Source organism: Python bivittatus, unplaced genomic scaffold (genome assembly GCF_059951505.1).
Source record: "Python bivittatus isolate LINGU-HERP-01145 unplaced genomic scaffold, Pbiv_v1 ctg000220_np1212, whole genome shotgun sequence".
NCBI classification, from domain to species: domain Eukaryota; kingdom Metazoa; phylum Chordata; class Lepidosauria; order Squamata; family Pythonidae; genus Python; species Python bivittatus.
Genome location: NW_028277048.1, coordinates 21,580,173 through 21,600,800, shown reverse-complemented (window position 1 = coordinate 21,600,800; position 20,628 = coordinate 21,580,173). Strand labels below are relative to the sequence as shown.

At 40.2% G+C, this 20,628-nt stretch overlaps 1 protein-coding gene across 2 annotated transcripts; it reads left to right on the top strand.

The window, feature by feature from the left end:
* Positions 1-1,607: 1,607 nt before the first annotated feature.
* On the top strand, positions 1,608-15,270 carry LOC103051299 (keratin, type II cytoskeletal 75-like). Of its 2 annotated transcripts, XM_088138529.1 has the most exons (9): positions 1,608-2,153; positions 9,328-9,542; positions 9,959-10,019; positions 10,797-10,892; positions 11,592-11,756; positions 12,667-12,792; positions 13,801-14,021; positions 14,824-14,858; positions 14,954-15,270. In XM_088138529.1, the coding sequence occupies exons 1-9, from the start codon at positions 1,608-1,610 to the stop codon at positions 15,268-15,270; spliced, it is 1,782 nt and encodes a 593-aa protein (XP_087994655.1). The 2 variants fall into 2 exon arrangements, with proteins under 2 accessions (XP_087994655.1, XP_025030826.2); XM_025175058.2 differs by lacking the exon at positions 14,824-14,858 and having other exon boundaries at positions 14,922-15,270.
* Positions 15,271-20,628: the final 5,358 nt, after the last annotated feature.

Below are 20,628 nucleotides of genomic sequence, written 5' to 3'. Positions count from 1 at the left end.
AATTTGTTTAGTGAAATTACTAGCAGAACATCATAATTTGATCAATGGAGAGAGTTGGAGGATGGGTGGAATTGCTTAGGAATATTTGTTCGTTTGTCACATTTACAGTATAAGGCTACTGGACTCCAAAAAGACTCTGGCCACCATAAAACATTAAAAACATCAAGAATGTTCTAACAATAAAAATAACGATGTGTGTCCAGAAGAGAAGAATACATTTAAACTAACATGGAAAATCCTATAAGGGGCCCCCACCCACCATAGTACAATGCCTGGGGGGAAAGCCAGAATATAGGTCATATCGTACATAGACCTTCCAGCTTTTGCTAATGATGCATTGTGCTGCCTGTATTTGTTTCTATACAAGCTTGGGAAATGAGGAGAAGAAAAACAGGGCTTTTAAGGTTTCTGCGAAGATCCCTGCTCATTGCATGTTGTGCCCACGCAGGCAAGGATCATATTTCGGATAGATACCATTTCAGATGCAAGACATTTTTGCTCTTATGTTTCTTTACAATTAAGGGAATTTTATTACTGCAGGTGTGGTTTTCGTAGAGAACTTTTTATTGCTTGAAAATAAACTGCAAACGTTTAGTTGAACGTGGTTTTCCAAACCACCCCAAGGTCCTAAAATCACCCTTGAAAATAACTTGTTATTTAATTTAAACACATTCACAGTATTCATTAAACCAAGGTTCCCACCTTGTAGCGTTACATGAAATCTTCTTAGACAGAGAAGCCCTAGATAAATGTGGTGTATCAATGATGCTGTGGCACTAAGAAAAGCATGAGCAACTTCACATGGATTCAACTCATCCCCAACTTGATGCTCTCCAAATATTTACCCTAAGACTCCCATCATCTCTGAACATTGTCCAGGCTAGTGGCAGCTTATGGAAATTGTAGGTCAACACATCCAAAGAAACCAATGCTGGGGAAAGCTGATGTTGAGGTGCAACACTGTTAATTCTTCTTTTGCACATTCCTCATGACAACATTTGTGTATTTCATAACACCAAGACACAAAATGCTCATAAGGGATTTCCCTCTAAAATGAGCCTCCAAAGAGCCTTCTAGAGCTGAACGTGTACTTAGAGCTCTCTATGCAATCCTGTTATGGGTTCAGAAGATTTCTACAACTTCTACAGAGCATCACACATCCAAACTTGTGTTTCGCTCTTTCTGTGCAACAGTTTTTGTTGGCACAGAGACAGGCATCCTCAGTCGTACCCCCTTGCATTAATCTTGAATTGTGTACCGTAGCTTAAAGCTCTTTGAAGAAAGCAGAGATGGTAATGGTGAACATGAAAGGGATGTAAATAAGCAGGGATTGCAAGGCAAGCAATTTGGACAAATTAAAGCTATCGGATAGGTGTGTTGTACTTGATGTTGGGCCGTTACTGTAGATCTCATTGCTTGAAGGCAAGCCAAGCCCTTGAATATTTTGCCTTCCTGTTCTCGTTCCCATGCAACCAAGCCCAAGACTTCAAACACATATAAGGAGATATTTCCCGTTCCCATGTCACAGGGGGCTCTTGGTCTCCTCTAACCTCTGCTCTCCTGTTTCTGCTTCACAACCTTGCCGTTCTCCCTCTCACGGACCCACAATGAACCGGCAATTCAGCTCCAGATCATTTTCAACTGGGGGAAGGAGGGGCTACTCTGTCTCCAGCAGTGGCTTCCGAGTGGGCAGCAGCTCATCCTGTCTCGTACCAGTCGGAGGAGTGGGAACTTATGGTGGTGGCTTTGGCAGCAGAAGTCTCTACAACCTTGGTGGAAGCAAGCGGATTTCTTTTGGCCTAGCTTCCGGTGGTGGTGGAGGAGCTCACTTTGGAAGAAGCTTGGGTGGTGGTCTGGGATTCAGCAGTTATAGCACAGGATATGGAGGTTTGGGTGGCGGGGTTGCCCTTGGCAGCGGCATTGGTCTGGGCAGTCACGTTGGAGGCTTTGGTGGTGGTGGTGGTGGAGGAGGATATGTACTTTCAGGCTCAGTGCCTTGCCCACCACCAGGGCGAATCCACAATGTTATAGTGAATAAGAACTTACTGACTCCTCTGCATGTGGAGGTCGATCCTGAGATTCAGAGGGTTCGGGTGCAAGAGAGGGAACAGATTAAGACCCTCAACAACAAGTTTGCCTCTTTCATCGACAAGGTAAGACGGAGAGCTGGGAGAACATTGTATTGCAAAAAGAACATTGAGGGGTTCTAGAATAGTTTGTAAACAAGAAACAAGGGAAATTTTGCTATAGGACACGGAGGTAGAATGAGGCTGCTCAGGATCTGTATAGCTTATGAAAATCTGACTTCATAGGGATGGCAAAAAATGAACAGGACTGAAGCCATAATGTTTAGAGTTTCTGCTGTTTTAATTCTAGGACAACATTCCCCAACTGGGTTTCCTCCAGATATATTGGGCAATGATTTCCATTGACCCCTTTGGCTATGTTAGCTGGGAATAATGGCATTTGTCATCTCTCCTACCTGGAAAGCACCAGATTGTGGAAGGCTATGTTAAGACAAGAACCAGTAACTTTATTCAAATTGTACATTTAAACTAAATGCTAGGAAGAAATTCCTAAGTTTCAGGATATTTCAGTAATGGAATTAACTGTAAATGTGAACGTTGTGGTATACTTTCCCTTGGAAATTGTCAAAGAAGGTTTGGCAGACATTTGCCAATGATGCAATAGATACAGAAGGATATCTTGTCATGGAACACATGGTCATTTGAGACAATTGCTCAGTACCCTTCTAACTCTAAGACTGTATTCATTTATACATCTGTAAAATAACCTGAACCATATCTGAAAGTTCTGAACTGATAAAGTTGTTTTATTGGGCCCAATATACTTTAAGTTGTGACCTGCTAACTTCCAAACAGTTGGGTGCATAGTACATGCTTTATTCAATTGGTACCATGTTTATCAAGCTCAGGTCCAAGACTGAGCGTTCGTACCATATGGTTAGCTATTGAAAGCTGTGTTTCTCAACCTCAGCAACTTTAAGATGTGTGGACTTTGACTCCCAGAATTCCCTAGCTAACACCCATGATTCTGGGAGTTGAAGTCCACACATCTTAAAGTTGCTGAGGTTGAGAAACACTGATCTAAAGATTAGTGTCTGGTGTGGCATTCTACTGCATAATTTATGAGTTAAACTCAGTGGCAGAATGTATGTACAAGTTCCTCCTAATTGCAATCCTTCTTATTTCTAGCACAAGAGCTAGGAATGATTTCTTCCAGAAATACTTAAGAAACCCTAACGATACTAGTCAAATTCATTGTTGGCTTCACTTAGGTTTGTATGGCAGCTTCTTTCAAATAAAGTGTTACAGTGACATTGATATAGATCTATTCTAGTACAGGTAGTCCCCAGGTTAAGAAAGCCCAGTTTAAGGATGACTCATAGTTAAGAAAGGAGCCTATTGTAGTGAAGTTCGAGTTAAATACACAATGGTTCGAGTTCATTACACAATACATTACACAATACTATTTGCTTACATACAAATTCGACTTAAGGACAGACCTTGGGGATGGAACTCGTTCTTAAACTGGGAACTACCTGTACATCTGATAAATAAACATGTTTGCTTCCTGAAGAGCTAACTGTCTCCAGAATGAACAGGTTCATCATCACTGCTTTCAAGAGAAAGTTGATTTCTCTTTGGAATATTCCTAATATGTGTCTGAACATAGCCCTATTGGTCTTGAGATGAAACTGTATTTTAAGTGACTTTTTTTTCCATAACAGGAAAGCACACTGGGTAAACGCAAGCTGAATTTTTGTGAGGCCAACCCACAACTGTTTGAGATAGAGGTTACTTTCCACATGTTAAAGAACTATGCAAGCTGTTTTAAACAATGGCTGCTTTGCATGCATTTCAGATGGATTGGAAGTGAACTATTGTGATTTTTTAAAAAGATGTTTAGACCTTGAATGTTAAAATGTGGAACTGTTGAAATTGGTGGAATCTGGGGGTGAGGGAAGTAGGAATGTTTCATTTTAAAATGGAGATTACAACCATTCTGGATTAATTTGATAGCAGGAATTTGAAGACTCACTTGGTTAATGTAAGTGGTTCTAAGGAACTATACTGAATAATATATTCCTATTGACATATACAGCTTCATCCTTAGGTGTTTCTTAAGCACAGGTTTGTTCTAACCCTGTGCAGGTGAAAATCATGTTTTATGCTCCTCTTCATAAAATGTTTTATGAAATATTTATTGCTAGTATTTATAAACCACTTTCCCAAGGTGGTGGTGGTATTATTATTTCGATGATGATGATGATGTAATAGAAATAAATGACAGCCAATTTGATGTAGTAGTTAAGGCACCAGGCTAGAAACTGTACTAGTCCTGCCTTAGGCATGAAACCAACTGGGTGATCTTGGGCCAGTCCCTCTCTCTCAGCCCTGGGAAGAAGAAAGCAAGGGCATACCTGAAAACTGCAAGGACTAGTCCAGGCAGTCACCATGAGTCAAGACTGTCTTGGAGATCCACACACACAGAGTAATAATATATAAAACATATTTAAAAATTAAATTATTTTAATGACCTACTCCTTGCAAACTGAAATCAAGTGTCCAACATGAAAGAGCTTAAAATATGCTATTCCTTCCCTTCCCCCTGCATAAGAAGGTTAAAATGGAACAGGCCTGGAAGGGCTATCTGTACAACATAATATTCTGAAATGTAGTCCAGCCCTGTGCAAATCTAATTAATACTTTGAGCTTCTCATCATTGGATTTTTCTGTATAGCTTTCCTCTAAAGCCTTGTACCATATACTCCAGAGGGGCATATCACAGTAATAGCTAAATCGCTGTATTTCTCCCCTTCATGAAATCTGTACTTGACATGTGCCTGGTCAATTTTCTGCCAAGCATTCATTTTGTTGCTGTCCAAAGTGCTGGCAGATACCTTTATCCAAGTCATTAGTACATAGAATTATAGGGTTGGATGGGGTCATTTAGACCATGGAGTCCAATCCGCTGCTCATTGCAGAAATCCAAATTAGAGCATTCCATATGAAAGGCTTTCCAGCTTCTGCTTGAACATGGCCAGTGAAGAGTAAGAGTGAAGGTTTTGATCCTACACAGAGTAGTTATAGCTTTGGGGGTAGGGAACACTGCTTGCCTGGTGAATTTAACCCTTTTCTGTCTAATTATCTTTTCCCTTCACCTCATATCAGCTCAGTTGTGTTCCCCCTTCCTTTTTCTTTCCCTTCCCAGCCCAGCTACCCTTTTTCCTCACCCCATTTCCATTCTGGTTTTCAAGAATTGTATTTAGTTACCCCTTTTCTAGGTTTCATCATCAAACTATTCAATTGTCAAACTGTTCTTATTGTTATAGGACTTTTTTTCCTTAACACATAATTAGAATCTACCTTCTTGTACCTTTTTTCCATGTTCTGCATTCTGAGTTGATAGATGACAAGTTCTGATCTTCTTCTCCATGACATTTCTCATACTCTGTTCATAAGATTAAATGCAACCCATTCCTTCATTCTCTCTTCATAGGACTTAGCTTATAGATGCCTCATCACCCTTACTGCCTTCTTTGAATCTGCTTCAATTTGTCTAAATCCTTCTTAATGGGTCTGTCCACAAGTGGATACAATAATCATACTTGGATCTCACCCATTCATAATGTGGGATTTATTTTTTCTTCAACCCACCAGAAGAGGTTCACTGCTTTCTGATGGCATTATGTAAATGAAGAGATGCTTTCCTACCTGTGCAGAAGAACAAAATCTATAGCTCTGTTACACTGTTACAATCAGAATAACTTAATCTAAAACTATTGAGGGGGAGCAAAACGATTTAGAATGGAATAGTTGTCTGCTTCCATTATCAAATGAGGCCCCCAGAAACAGAATGAATGAGAGTGATTTTTCCTGCACCAAAGCCACTCATGCATCCTCAAAATTTGTTTGAGACCCTCTTTTCTCTGGAACAGAGACCCTCCCTTCTCTTAAGGAGACACGAAGGTGGTAGAGAAAGAAAGTCCTCTCACATTAATGGCAGTCTGGAAATACCAAGATGGATTCTACATGTCGAATGTAGTCATGGACACTAGGGTGAGAAAACTGGCGCCACCAGATGTTGCTGAATGATACTTTCCAGCATCTTTAATAGGTCTTCTGTTTGCTGGGAGTTGTAGTGTCATGTCTGGAGAGACTTCACCTTTGTCATACATCTTAGCTGGGGTTATCTCAGTGCAATCACCCCAGTGATAGAACAATTTCAGTGAAGGAAGAACATGACTATACATGTTTGCTGTGCCATTTATTTAGTTCAAAAAATAATGACAAAGTTCTGGAAATGTTAACATTTGTTCAAATTCTGCTTTGAATAAATCTTACATTTATACTCAACTCTTGTTTCAGCCCCTTGAGGCACTTCTACTGTTGAGGCTGATAAGCCTGAGGTGAGGAAGACAATACACCTAATCAGGGGTTTCACACTGAGGATAAAATGAAGATGGACACCAAGTGCTGTCAGTCACATGACTTTTTGTATTTCCAAGTAGCAGTACATATCTCTCACGGTTGATTTCCCAATGAACATTTCTGGCAAAAAAGAGAGATGCAACTACTAATTGCAAAACGTCACTGGCCAAACCTGTTCTGGATTTGCATATATCAAAATGTAATGGGGAATATGGCCCTTGTGATTTGGTGCCATGTTTTATCCACAAGGATGTAACATGTGACTTCAGAGATTCATGGGAAACAGCTATCTTACTTTCTACAGGATGCTCTGTCCTTTCAGTCAGGATGAACCAGAATTCGGGTGGGACAAGCTCATCTATTTCACTTTCTCTAGCCTACGATTTTTTTTTAAAGTTTAATCCATCCTATTTCTGCATCAGTCCATCAAAATTCACACACACTTGTATATCCCAATATAAGCGTATTTATATTTAGTTTCTGCAACATACCCATTTTTTTGGAAAGCAACTGTTGTTTATTTTGCTTCCTCCTCTTTCATTCCTTCTCCCTCTTTCATTTACCCTTGAATATCCAAACAGGAGAGGCGCAAATGTTGCATTTCGGATTTGACATTACTGTGGAAGAAAAGCAAAACCTACTGAACTTTGTCACAACTTCTTCCATATATTTAACATCTGATTTACCTCACAGCTGAGTATCTGCTTTTTCCAGTTATTTAGCCATACCTGTATCTTTTTAAGAGCTGCCATATTCAGTGCTTCTTTCAGGCCCAAATTTCCCTATTAAGGTACATACAGCCTTTCCTTCGAGCTAAATGGAGAAATATCATCTTTTCCCCTGCAAACTCCAAAGGTTTATGGGCCCCATAAAGAGAATCATCTGGCAGCTGTACCACATGCTTGTGCCAAGTTTGAAAATCATTATCTCATTAATTCTTACAACATCCCTCAAGGCTAAGTTCCTCATTACAGTATTATTCTTGTTTTACAGATGAAGGAGCTGCACTGAGGAGATAAATAGTCAGTTGCCCAAGGCCACCCAGGATGTCTGGCAAAATCACACTACACATTTTGTTCTCACAGTTTAAAAGCCTAAATTTTGGGTGGGGGGGAGAACACGTCAATTAGAGCACTGATAAAGATATATCATTCTACAGTGAACATGAATATATACTCCCTTCCAAATAATGTGAGAAAGGCCATTCTCACTTTATCCTAAAGAGGCTTTAGATATGAATAAGAAAGATAAGAGCTAGTGTTTTGATCTTTGATCTTTTTCTCTTTCTCAAATGTATTTCAAGTACGTCTTCGTTAAAAATCATTCCCAGGTCTTATTCAGCACCAATCCAATCCAACCTTAAAGTATTATAGTTAGAGAAAGCCATCTTATGCTTTGTCCAATCAGTTGATTCATTAAGGCAGCCACACCATTAATGTGACTTTTAAAGCAGCCACATTTTTTTTCAGGCTCGGCTTGGGTGGAAGTTGGAAAAAAAACCCGTAGCTGATTTAATGAATCGGGGAAGGGTACGAGTTTGCACAGCTTTTGAAGCCCTTTTGAATAAACTTTGAAGCACACACAGCCTCAAAACATAACATCTGGCATTCCTTAGATTTACTTTAACGTTTTACACAGTTTGCAGCAAAATAATAAGGAATCATTAAGTTTCTGTCTGTTAATGTTGGCAGATCATAAAATAAAACAAAGTGATTTCAGGCAGTATTCAGCAACTTGCTTGCTTGTATAAGAACTGGGGTTTTCCAGCTAGTGAACCAGCGAAATAAAAATGCAAATAAAAAGTGAGCATTGATAAACCAGTTTTAAAACCTTAAAAAAACGAACAAAAAGCAGCAAAAGCGATTCTAAAACATCTGGTTTCCGATGTTTATGGAGATTCTCAGTCATCCAGGTGGAATCAACCTCCAGAAATCTGGTGCCCTTAAAAACTATAATGTAGGGATCAGATGAGCTTTCCACAGATGAAGATCCACCACTGGAAAGACTTGCTCTTGGTTTGTCACCTACTTCCTTTGCCTACATCTCAGCCTAAGTAGCTAGGCAAGAGTGGAATGTGACCTCTAGGGCTCATGGTCTCCAGCCCCACTAATCCATTTGACAGCCTGATATGCAACTGTAGGTACAGTGTTATACTGAATGGGTTGGGAGTGCAGACAGGATTGCATAATTCTGATTTTTATACTTCCAAAAAGATGAATATTTATGCTTCCCTGCTTCATTTCATGTCCAAATCATTCCTAGTAAAATATATTGTGGGGTTTTAGAAGAACAAAACATAGGTGCAAAATGTGGCAACATACTATTTACTTCCTTGAAAGAAGGATCTATGCATCTTCCATGAATTTTAATCAGCATTTATGTAAATGTGCATTTATGCAAAATGTTGATGCTGTTTCAAATGGGTGAAAATACATTTCAGTACTGTTTGAACTTTTAAAATTAGAGAAAGGATGGAGGGAGGATTAAGAAAGGATGTTTTTCTCCAGGAGGACTGTACTGTCTCGGAAGGGACATGGAGAATATTGTCAAATGGGGAAATCAGCAGAGGTCCAGCATGGCCTTTCCACCTGACCTGCATCGGGGTGTGGAGTGTTAAAGAGTTGCACTGGCACTAGGGAGAACCATGTTCGAGTCCCAACTTCAGCCACGGAAGCTAACTGGGTGTGTTGGGGCAATCACTCTCTCTGAGCCCCATCTATCTCACAGCATGATTGTAGGGAAATGGGAAAAAGGGAGGGTGATGTAGATAGGATGGAAGTCTAACATGCAAAACAAGCAAATTGATTCCAGTCAATTCTTCAAGAAAGATAACCATGTGCCTCTTCTCTCTCCTTCCCACGTTGGGTTTTAGGTGCGATTCCTTGAGCAACAGAATAAAGTTCTGGAGACCAAATGGGATCTTCTGTACCAACAAGGCTCTCCAGCCCTAAGAGACAATCTTGAACCTATTTATGAGGCTTACATTGAAACTCTCCGACGGCAGCTTGACAGCCTCTGCAATGATAAAAATCATTTGGACATAGAACTGAAGAACACGCAAGAGCTTGTGGAGGATTTCAAGAACAAGTATGTAAAGTGAAGAGTGATGGATGATGTTGGGTGGGTAATGTGGACTTCTATCAAGAAGGCAAAGCAGTGCATGATGCCTTTCTCCAAGTGACTGGCAGCTGCTCTTATGCTAATTTTTTCTCCATAGTTTCATGATTTACTTTTCCCTGTCACTATTTGCAGTTGGGGAGTCTTTTTAATCCATACATAGTTAATTTGCCATGTATGGTCCTGTGTATAGCACACTGGCCTCAAGTGAAGTATAGAACTTTTGCTGAGACTTTGGGCAAGTAACAATCTCCTGATTTCACTTACCTTAAAAGGTTGTCATAAAGATATATTCAGCAAGACTTGTAAAAATGTTGTATACATTTGAACAATCAGTTGAATAATACTAATACTACTAGTACTAATATAATTTATTCCCATTACAGATATGAGGATGAAATTAACAAACGGACAGCTTGTGAAAATGATTTTGTGGTGCTCAAAAAGGCAAGTGGTCTGCATTAACGTATGAAAATGTAAAGCTACAATCATAATTTTTATTTTTTATGCATCCCTGCTCATAAATATGTGTACTTACATACCTGTTTGCAGTGCTTGATTATAGCTAACATGAATAGTCTTACATGTCTGGCATTCACAATTACCATAATACCTGCATTAAATCCAACACCAACATTTTTAAACCATTGCACTGAGGTACAATTAATCTTAGGACTGAGATGCAGGTTGCTGCCATTTAGCACATTCTGGAAATTCTCTCCCCAAATTTCACAAGTTTAAGCATTAAAAATGTGAGTTTCTAACCTGGGTATTTTATTTTCCAGCTTAATTATAGGGATGTATTTTTGCAATGTCCACTGTAGCTGATATCAGATTGAGAATGAGTGTGGTCTAATGGCTAAGATGATGGACTAAAAGTGGGGAGACCCAGGTTCTAGTCCACCCACAGCCATGGAAGCTCACCAGGTGACTTTGGGCCCCTGGCTCTCTCTCAGCCCAGCCTACCTCACAGGGTAGCTGTTATGGGGAAGGCAAGGAGCCCCGAGCTCCTGAATGCAAAGTGAGCTCTACATTGAATAAATAAGTAAGTAAGTAAATAAATAAATAAATAGTGCCTTGCTCCACTGTATTATACAACAAGTGCATTATGTGCATAGAATATTGCTTCCAAGCCTTAAAGCAGGAATTCCTCTGCTGAAAGCTCTGATCCACCATAGCCTGCTCTGTCCAGACTGTGACAGTATTCATATGTTTCTCCCTAAGGATGTGGATGGCTCATATATGCATAAGATTGATCTGGGATCCAAGGCTGATTCTTTGACTCAACATATCCAGTTCTTAAGAGCGCTCTTTGATGCGGTAAGGATCACTTCTGCCTTATTACACCTGTTAGCACCTAAAGTGAGTTCTTTCTCCAATACGTGATAAATAAATGCATTTCTATCTGCAAGAAATCCTTGCTAGAGGACCTGTTCTTTACCTGTTAAAATAGCCCTCCTAAGACAACCCTGAATGGCCTCTTTCAAATCAATCATTTTAACCCTAGGTAAAATAATTCAATCGTTATCTGATTGTTTGGTGTGGGGTGAGGAGGGGCCTTTCTGTGTTGCAAGGATACCTAGAAAAGTGGATACCTTAATATCTGCGCCTCCATAGAGAGATTCATGTCTCCCATGTCAAGTGAGGCCTTCAAGCACCTGGAGTGAGAGCCATCATGCGTTTTCCCCATGGAAGTGAATGGGGGCTGTTAAGGCTTCTCCTTTAAAAGCCCATAAACAAAATGACTCTGAGAATTCCAAATCACACTCAATAAAAGTACTAGAAATTCCACAAGGGAATTGTAAAAGATTTCAAGAAAAACAAACCCTGGCATGTCTGTTTTGATAGAGGAGCTGGGACCTTTATTTGAAAACCATTCATTTCATTGATTTTCTTTTGAGCTCCTTTCAACATAGATACATGTCCAAGAAGTTGATCAACAGCCATGAACAAACCCTGATGACACTATTCTGCATAAGAGCTTTTCCCTTGACAATTGCATTGTTTGCAACTCCACAGGAGCTGGCTCAGCTGCACTCACAGGTTAAGGAGACCAATGTCATTCTGCAAATGGACAACAACCGAGATCTGGATCTCAACAGCATCATTGCTGAAGTCAAAGCTCAGTATGAAGACATTGCTAATCGAAGCAGAGCCGAGGCAGAGGCATGGTACCAAAGTAAGGTGAGGATCTTTGGCAAAAGCAGATGTGATTTCACCTAAACGTGAAATACAAAAAGTCCCCTCAATTATAAAGCAAATCTCTGAGATGTCTCAATATTTATACTAGAATAAAACAGAATTCAATCCTCTTTGATGCCCCAGAATTCAGAACTACTGAAATCTGAGAGAAGCTTCCTGTAATTGAGATAACCAACTATTTATAAGCAGCATGTCCAGAAAGTTAGTCTTTTGCAAGAAAATCAAACAACAGTCTTTATGGCAGCCAAAAGAGGCTCATAAGTTTATTATACCATACATTTTCTAGATCTAATCTATGTCCCAAGATACATGGAGTACTATCTTCATGTCATAAACACAGGGCATATTACACCCAAAGATGGTTTGGTGAATGACCACTATCAACAGATAATTACCACTGTCTCTTCCATTTGTATTTCATTTTTCTAATATATAACCTTCCCAATCTTGGGTGTATTTATGGGATGTTTCAGATGCTAAAAAAAGTTGGATGGCCTGGGGTAGAATGTACCTTGCTGTTTTGTCTCAAGTGGAAAAATATGTTTTGCTAATCTTGTAAGCTTCCTGGAGGGGGTTCCAAGAATCTGGTCCAGTGTTTTGCCTTGAGAGCACAACTGCATATAAATTCATGTTTAAGAAATGCAGTCCTTTATAGAAAATATATTTCTGTGCCTGTAGCTAAATTTTGGCTCTTAATCTGTAGAAAAACTAAACCTTTCCATACATTAAACTAAAGCAATTCAAAATTTCCTCTTTCAAGCAGTATGAACATTTTTTTTCTATACATTTGCAACCAATGCCAACCCTTCTATGTGTGTGAATAAAGAATATTTTGTGAATTGGACTTATTATGACATATAAGATGATCATTACTTTGCATTTTGACTCTTAGTTCCAAGAGTTGCAAACTACAGCTTTCAAGCACGGCGATGACTTGAAATCAACCAAGGATGAGATTGCAGATATGAGCCGGGTGGTCCAAAGACTTCGCTCTGAAACTGAAATTGTGAAGAAAGCAGTAAGGCATATCTTTTTTCCCCCTCCCTCCCTCCCTCCCTCCCTCCCTCCCTCCCTCCCTCCCTCCCTCTTTCTTTCTTTCCTTCCTTCCTTCCTTCCTTCCTTCCTTCCTTCCTTCCTTCCTTCCTTCCTTCCTTCCTTCCTACCTTCCTTCCTTCCTTCCTTTCTTTCTTTCTTTCTTTCTTTCTTTCTTTCTTTCTTTCTTTCTTTCTTTCCCTAACTGAGAAATTAGTAGTTTCATGAGGGTCAAAGATTCATCTCTTATAACTACCTAGGTTCAGTCCATCTTGAACGAAATGTATGCAGTTCATAAGATATTCCAAAAATGTCTTAGGTTCGTTCTTATTCAGTTTATTATTTTTTTTTTTAATTCTGTATGGTTCCTGGGAGAAAGGGGCATCTTCCATCCAGGCAGCTCATGGATCCTTCAGACCTCCTTAGTTCCATCCATAAAACTGCATCACATGTTTTCAAAGCATATCTTCAAAATCTAGCTGCTTGGGGCTTCAGTCCCAGAAGAGCTGAAGAACAGTATCCCATTTTATGCTATTCACTTTCACTGGTTTGGTTTTCTTCTCCCATTACTTTCCCACCTGAATGCTTTCACTTCATCCAGTTTACATGGAAACCCCCTGTTTGGGGTAGTGGTGGGGGCATATTCTAGCTGAAGTGATAATAACAAGGTCATAGAATGGTATTTTTAAAGAAACAGTTGCTTACATGAATAAGCCACAAGAAGCAAAGCAGATACCTTATACCCAACAGAAAGAAATGAATCCCCTCAACTGGTCATGGATCTCTCGTGCCATACTCTTACATTCTTCTCTGAGAAACAAATGAAAGTAGTGATGGGGCCAGCCTGGAAAGAACACTCCGTCGAGTTGGTGCCGTGACTAAAAAGGCCCTGCTGTTTTGAACGAATTAATTAGTCGATTAATTTGTATAGGCAATTGCATTCATGTACACAAAATGTGATATCTAAGGGAACATTCATCCCTTTCTTTTTCAGATTAACAGCCTGCAGTCCGCCATAGCAGAATCTGAGCAACGTGGGGAGCTAGCCTTGAAAGATGCTCGGGCAAAGCTGCTTGACCTGCAGACCGCCCTAACAACGGCAAAGGACGAGCTGGCTCGCCTGCTGCGGGATTATCAAGAACTGTTGAATGTGAAACTGGCCTTGGATGTTGAGATTGCTACCTACAGGACACTGCTGGAGGGAGAGGAGAGTCGGTAAGTGCTGGCCAGGAAATGGGACCTTTCTGTCTGAATGTGAACATGTGGTTTCCATGGGCAAGAGTCTGATTGTCAAGATCTGTGTTTTGAAGGTGGCTGTCTGTTCTGGTCAGATGCCAGACCACAGACCAGTTAATGTAAGAGACATGGGTGGGGACTTGGGAAATCCTTTTAGTTGAGAATATAGGTAGATCCAAGTATTTTTTTTTTTTAAAAAAAACCATGATTCTAGAGCAAGGGATTTGGAATGGCAGAAGGAGAAGTATGTTAATACAAAACTAAGGCCAAGAAGGAGATAGCTTAAATGCTACTATAGGACTGGTTAGAAGCCCATGAATTATGGAAATACTGCTGCACAGAGCTGTGTGGTTGAACCTCATTATCCTAAGACAGTGTTGTCCAACTTGGCTACTTTAAGATGAGTGGACTTCAACTCCCAGAATTCCCAGCCAGCATGGCTGGCTGGGGAATTCTGGGAGTTGAACTCCACTCATCTTAAAGTGGCCAAGTTTGGACAACACTGTCCTAAGAAAATCCAGCTCATAATTTGTTTGTTTGTTTATAAATCAAATTTATACGCCCACCCATCTCACTGTCAGTAACATGACACTCTAGCCCTGAGTGACAAATTTTCAGGATCCTGGAAAATCTCCTTGAAGCTATTTTGAAGCAAATGTGAAGCTGTTACAAATGCCATAAAAAGAGCACGCTAGGAGCGGTTGAGTTTTCTGGACTGTAAAAAGCTCGTCTGCTCAATTTGTTCTTTCTTTCAACACCCTGTTTTTCTTTTCCCTCTTAGGATGTCAGGCGAGTTTGAAACGCCTGTCAATATCTGTAAGTACATGATCTAGCGTTTAGTTAAATCAGGGAGTCTTTTTGCCAGCTTGAGGGGCCAAGACTGATTTCCTGTATCGTTTTCCAATCCACAGCTGTGATCAGCAGCTCGAGCACCATCAGCGGTGCAGGAGCAGGAGGATACGGTATCGGTGGAGGATGTGGCTACGGGACCGGAGGAGGAGTTGGATACGCTAGTGGTGGAGGAGCCAGTGGATTAAGCCTTGGTGGCGGCGGTGGTGGGCACAGCCACATCAGCATTGGAGGAGGAAAAGTGAGCCGGTTTACTAGTGGGGGCAGCTTAAGTGGATCTGGAAGCCTCACAGGTGGCGGATACAGCTATGGAGGGGGGAGTTCAAGCATGAAGATCGTATCGTCCACCAGCACCTCAAGCAAGAGAATAAGCAGCTAAGGTTTCCGAAAGCACATGTCACTTCCTGCTTCAAGAAACAAAAGAGTCTTTTGTTATCACCTCCCTCACCAACACATAATACAAACATACTTTCTGATAATTAACTAATCCCCACAGTTGCCATACTTCCTCTACAATGAAACAAAAACAAGGTAAATGGTTTGTTTAGATGGCGCTTGTAAGCCTAAGTTACGATCAGAAGATTGACCTACTATTGCAATCCTTCCAGGCTCTAGATGGATGATCACATACTTGGAAACTTCTCCCCTTTTTGCTTTTTAAAAGGACATAGCTCCTTGGATGTACAAGACCAGTATGTCAGGGCTTTGAGTCTAGTTTTCTCTCTGACATGCTAGTTTGGCATACATACGAATGTTTTCTGATCAATGACAGAAGCATTTCAATCATGTAATCATCCATCTGCAGGCTCAGAAGTGGCCCGTCCCAGAAAGGCAGAAGATGCAAGTTGGTGTGACTGTTCTGATCATGTGTGTTTCACCTCATCAGTCTCTTTAAATACTCTGTTGCATAGACTATTGTAACTTGCCCTGCGCGTTCATATTGTTGGGTTAATGCTTCTGTGAATGGAACGGTGCTTCCAAGATCGCCTTCTTCCATGTTGTGAGCTGTAGTGTTGCATAACTCTGTAGCGAGCAGATAACATAGCTTGTCTTTTTGCTCCTCTGCTTCATGGCTTTGCACAAGCCCATCTTGTGACAAGGAGAGGTACATTAAATTGCAGCTAAAGAAGAGCAAAACAACAATAGTCCCAACCAGATGTGCTACTTTTATAAGCTCTGTTTAAAGGATCATTTTATCGTACACCCTGTTTTAAAATTCTAGTATACAGTAGTTCATGTGAGTTTCAAGCCCTAGACCATCCTCAAACATTGATAACAAAAAGCTACAATGCAAACTTCCAGCAATTTCATCATCCACAGTGCATCTCATGGAGTAATCTCTTGTCAATAAACTCTCATGCTGCAATAAATATTGTCATTTTTAAGGTATCTCAAAACCCTCTGTCATGTTTTGTAGCTCAAATCATGGTGCTGCTTCAATCTGTGGCCTAGAACCACGTGTGACTTAGGGCCTAATTTCATGTGGGCTTTGCAGTTCTGACTTCTTGTAAGATCTGTCTGTCCCATTCCTGCAGCTTCTGCTTGCCAGAGAGAAATAAGGATTAGAAGAAAAATAAAAAGATGAGAGAGAACAGGCAGTGCGAGAGAGGCAAACAGGGGATACCCAAGGCATGTTTGGCGCCACCTATTACTTTCTGCAGCCCTGCTCTCTATTAGCCAATGTCCCCCAAGAGATGATCTCTGAGGTCCTGGACAAAAATAAAATTGGCTAGCTTTGCTCTGCAGCTATTAAGATACTTTTGTTGACTCTTGCATTCATTCCAACAATTTTCCAGGAGTTTAGCTCACAAAACAGGTCCAAAGCTAAGCTCAGGTTGACCAGTCTGGGAGTCATCACCATCTAGCCCAAAGTATTTGTGCATTCAAACTGTTCTCATGGCAGGAAAGGAAAAGAAATAGAAGCTTTACATGAAGCTTTCTCCCCTCTTCCCCCTTTCAGACATACAATAAGAAGAGTTGGGGGGCGGGGGGCATTGTTTGTTTGTATTACCTTTTACATGTGAAGGGCCCTAAAATTAGTTCTTCAAGCTTTCTAGACACAGCCGTGGCTGCCTGGATGAGTACCTAAGGCTACTGTTTTTAAGAGAGGTAGAAACACTGAGCCACTGGCTTGGTTTTTGTGATGGACGTAAGCCATTCTTTTGGCAAACTCCACTATTTCTGGTCAATTCATTGTTGCAAGTTTTCGAAGCACCATCAAGGTTGTAGAATCTCTTTACCAGCAGCAAAAGCAGGAGGAGCAGATCCACGTGTCAGGCAGGTGCCCACCCATCCTATCAGCTTCAGCACTACCATCTGTCTCTAACCAAACATTCCTGGGATTATCTGTTTTGCAATTATGATGCAAGCATAATTCCACATCCTTTGGGTATTATTGTGTCCCCAGGATTCAGCATACTGAGGAGGAATGCAGATGTTCTCTCTCCATATATATATATATATATATATATATATATATATATTCTAATTACCTACATCCTTACCCACGTTTTAAAGCAATAGAAGGTGATTTTCCCCAGTGATGTATTCAAGTGCCTTTGAATAACCTTATATCTGTTGTGGAGATATCCAGGGGTGTGGCAAAAAAAAAAATAAAAATCAAGATGGCACCTGTGCTGGTGCAATTGTAGCCACCAACTTGATTTTTTATGTGTGCCACATGTGTGATACACATAAAAAACAGGTGAAGCCTGGATTGCACTATCATGGCCATTATCCTGACTTTTTAAACCATATTTTTAGGACCCTCCTGGTCTGTTGTGCCAGCTGTTTGCTTGACTTTCTACTTCTGTATGCAGATGGAAATGATTTCTCCCACCCTGTTCTCATGCTGGTGATATGTTAAAAAAAAAAAAAATACACAAAACCTTTGTAAATTGCCTTACATCTCTTTGAGAGTTCTAACATTTCTGGTGACTTTAATAAAACTGCATTGTGTATAAACTTCTCCTCGCGTGTGCTGCTTCTTTAGTACTAGCTGCAGGAGCAGTTTGTATCTGCACACTTTTTAAAACCTTGAATTAATAACAATCCTTTGCTCTGTTGGTTGAGAAATGTGATTTCTGTTTTCTTTTAGAATTTGAGCGTGGCAAGGGAGAGGAAGATGGCAATTTGCCTTGAGTCAGCGTGGGACTATTTGTAAGGGGTGAAAGGGAATAAGGTGCTTCATCACAGAGGTTGACACAGTGGTCAAATCTATTTTATCAACTTATATGTAAAAAAAAAAAATCAGTTTGGCTAGTCTTCCTCTAAAGAATTCAGAATACCATATGAATATCCTTTTTTTTAATGGAGAGGTTTCCAAATGTATTTATTAATTTATTTATTAAATTTATCTCCACCCATCTCCCTCTAATGGGGGACTCTGGGTGGCTCACATGATCCATTAAAATAATAAATACTAATAAAATTACAGAAAACATAAAAACTATACAAAACATTGCCAAAAAAGAAAATGCCCCCCTCCCCTCCATCCATGGCTTACAGATTTCTCATGATTTCCTAGGGAGGGGAGGGGAAAAGCCTTCAGTCCTTCAACAAATATAACCACACCTCATCCAGTCCACCCCAAACTTCCCCATTATGATAGCAAAGGTCTAAGGGCAGGTTCCAACTATGTACAATGTAAAGCACTTCGAGAAAGGTCATGGAGGGGCCCTGATCACACACAGTGTTGTAAGTGCAGCTCCAACATTTCAAACTTTCCAGTTCATTTCTGGAAGATCAGAGTGGAGGATGCAAAACGTGTGTCCTCATCTCCCTTCCATGACTCCATTTGCTGAAGGGTTCTAGAAAATGCCACCCATTGTCATTTAGATATCTCTGAAGTCAGACAAGAAGTCAAACCAAAGCTGTACTACCTACACATCCAATCTCTTCAAAGTGACATTTCCTGCCATAAAAACCCTTATGAAAAGAAACTTCTCATGCCCAGTTTTCGAGAATATTTAAACAAAAGTAACTAGATTACATCCCAGTTGTATTCAGCCCTATACTTTTCGACTGGTTGAGCTGGGTTGAAAAAAAAAATGCTCCACAAAATTCTAAACTCAAAGTATCTCAGAGGAAGGGTATCTCCACAGAGTTGGTCTTACTTCTTTGCAGAACAAGAGAGGTGTCTCTGTCAACTGATTTGAGGGTAGCAAACCATAATTTAATCTATTAGCACCATTAGTATTAACTAGCAAGGAAAGGGAAAGAGAACAGACCACGGGGGATTTTCTTTTTCAGAATCTGTAGCAAATAACATACTGTAGTGAACTAACTATACAATTTATCTTAAATAGAGGAGTGGGGAGGAGGGGAGGAGATTGAGATACCATTTGCTCCTCCAACTGAAGCAGCAAGATGTTAGCTTCTTGGAAATAGCAAGCCCTATTTCCATCGGTTCTTATTTTATTTGGCTTACTTAACAGCAGCAGACAGCATACGATTATGCTTTAAAAGTTCATTTATAGTTCGTTCCACATACCTGCCTCTGAATAACGTAGAATGAGTAGACATAATGGAATCATACATCCAGAACAGCGGATTGAATAATCGGCATCTTAAAGTACATTTCTCATTATTTGTCATCCTTATTTCCACATATTACCATTATACAAATCCTGGTGTACCCAGTGAAATTTGATGCTCCCCTGAGTGCCTCAGACAATAGTTGGGATCTCTACATTTTGAGAGAAACATCTAAAACCAAAGAAGATCATTATTTTTTGGACAGCAAATTGTTTTTGTCAACAAATCAAAATAAATCTCACACATTCCCTAAATAGCCTCATGCCCAATATTAAAAAATGGTGTAGAAATGTAGCTTCCTGGGGTCGGTGTGCACCTGTTGTAATAGCATTTCTTTACCAAGTTCAAGATACTGAGCAAATGAAATGGGTTCCTGCAAGAAGAGTCTTGTTAAAAAGAGAATTGGAATTATGATTTTTTGTCAGGGAGAATTTGAGAGCGAATGTCTGTGTTCTTCTCTCAGTGGATTCATGGCAGGACAATTGTTAGAGGATATTAATTCCAGCCAGTGTTTGCTTCTCCAAAGCATAAACAGCTGTGATGAAGAGGGAAGGAGAAAACCTTTTGTATGGTGGTTGAGGTTCTCCACTTTATCTTGGTAAAGCAGAAAGTTCCCCTACCCTAGGATCACAACAGTGGCACTTCCTGGATTGACTATGTGACAAGGGAGCCGCAATCTTATATGTAAACATTTGCACTGAAAGGTGCAAATCAATCTTCTCCCCAATTCCAAAGACTGAGTTGTGTACTACAAAATTTTCTTGAATACTCTGTACAATATTGAATAGTTATTTGAAACATGTTGTGTGTTTCTCAGAGTCATTTTGGAAAAGCCAAGCAATAGAAAGAGAGATTTAAAAACTGTTCCCTTTCCTGCTTTGCACCTGAATCTGACCTTTTCCACCCCCTGTAATTCTGTCACTGTGTAGGTTCCTCAAGAGTTGCATTCATGGAGTTAATGTCACATCCCCTTTTGCCTTTATTCTATTAAAAATACTAAGCTCAGCTCAAGAAAGAAGAAAAATAACAAGATCCAGCCTGAGGCTTATAGCCTAAGTATATTCCAATATCACAATCTCTTTTGTACATCTGGAGAAGTCTTCTTGTGGCTGGATTATCAGACTGACTTATTTTAAAACATTAGGTCCCATTCCAGATGTCATCATTATTTGCTAAGAACCAGAGGGTGGCTTTCTGCTGA

Coding starts and splice junctions, on each gene's coding strand:
- LOC103051299 (XM_088138529.1), top strand. CDS start 1,608: ATGAACCGGCAATTCAGCTCCAGATCATTTTCAACTGGGGGAAGGAGG. Junction 10,020..10,796: donor ATTTTGTGGTGCTCAAAAAG/GCAAGTGGTCTG, acceptor TTTCTCCCTAAG/GATGTGGATGGCTCATATAT. Junction 14,859..14,953: donor TGAAACGCCTGTCAATATCT/GTAAGTACATGA, acceptor TCCAATCCACAG/CTGTGATCAGCAGCTCGAGC.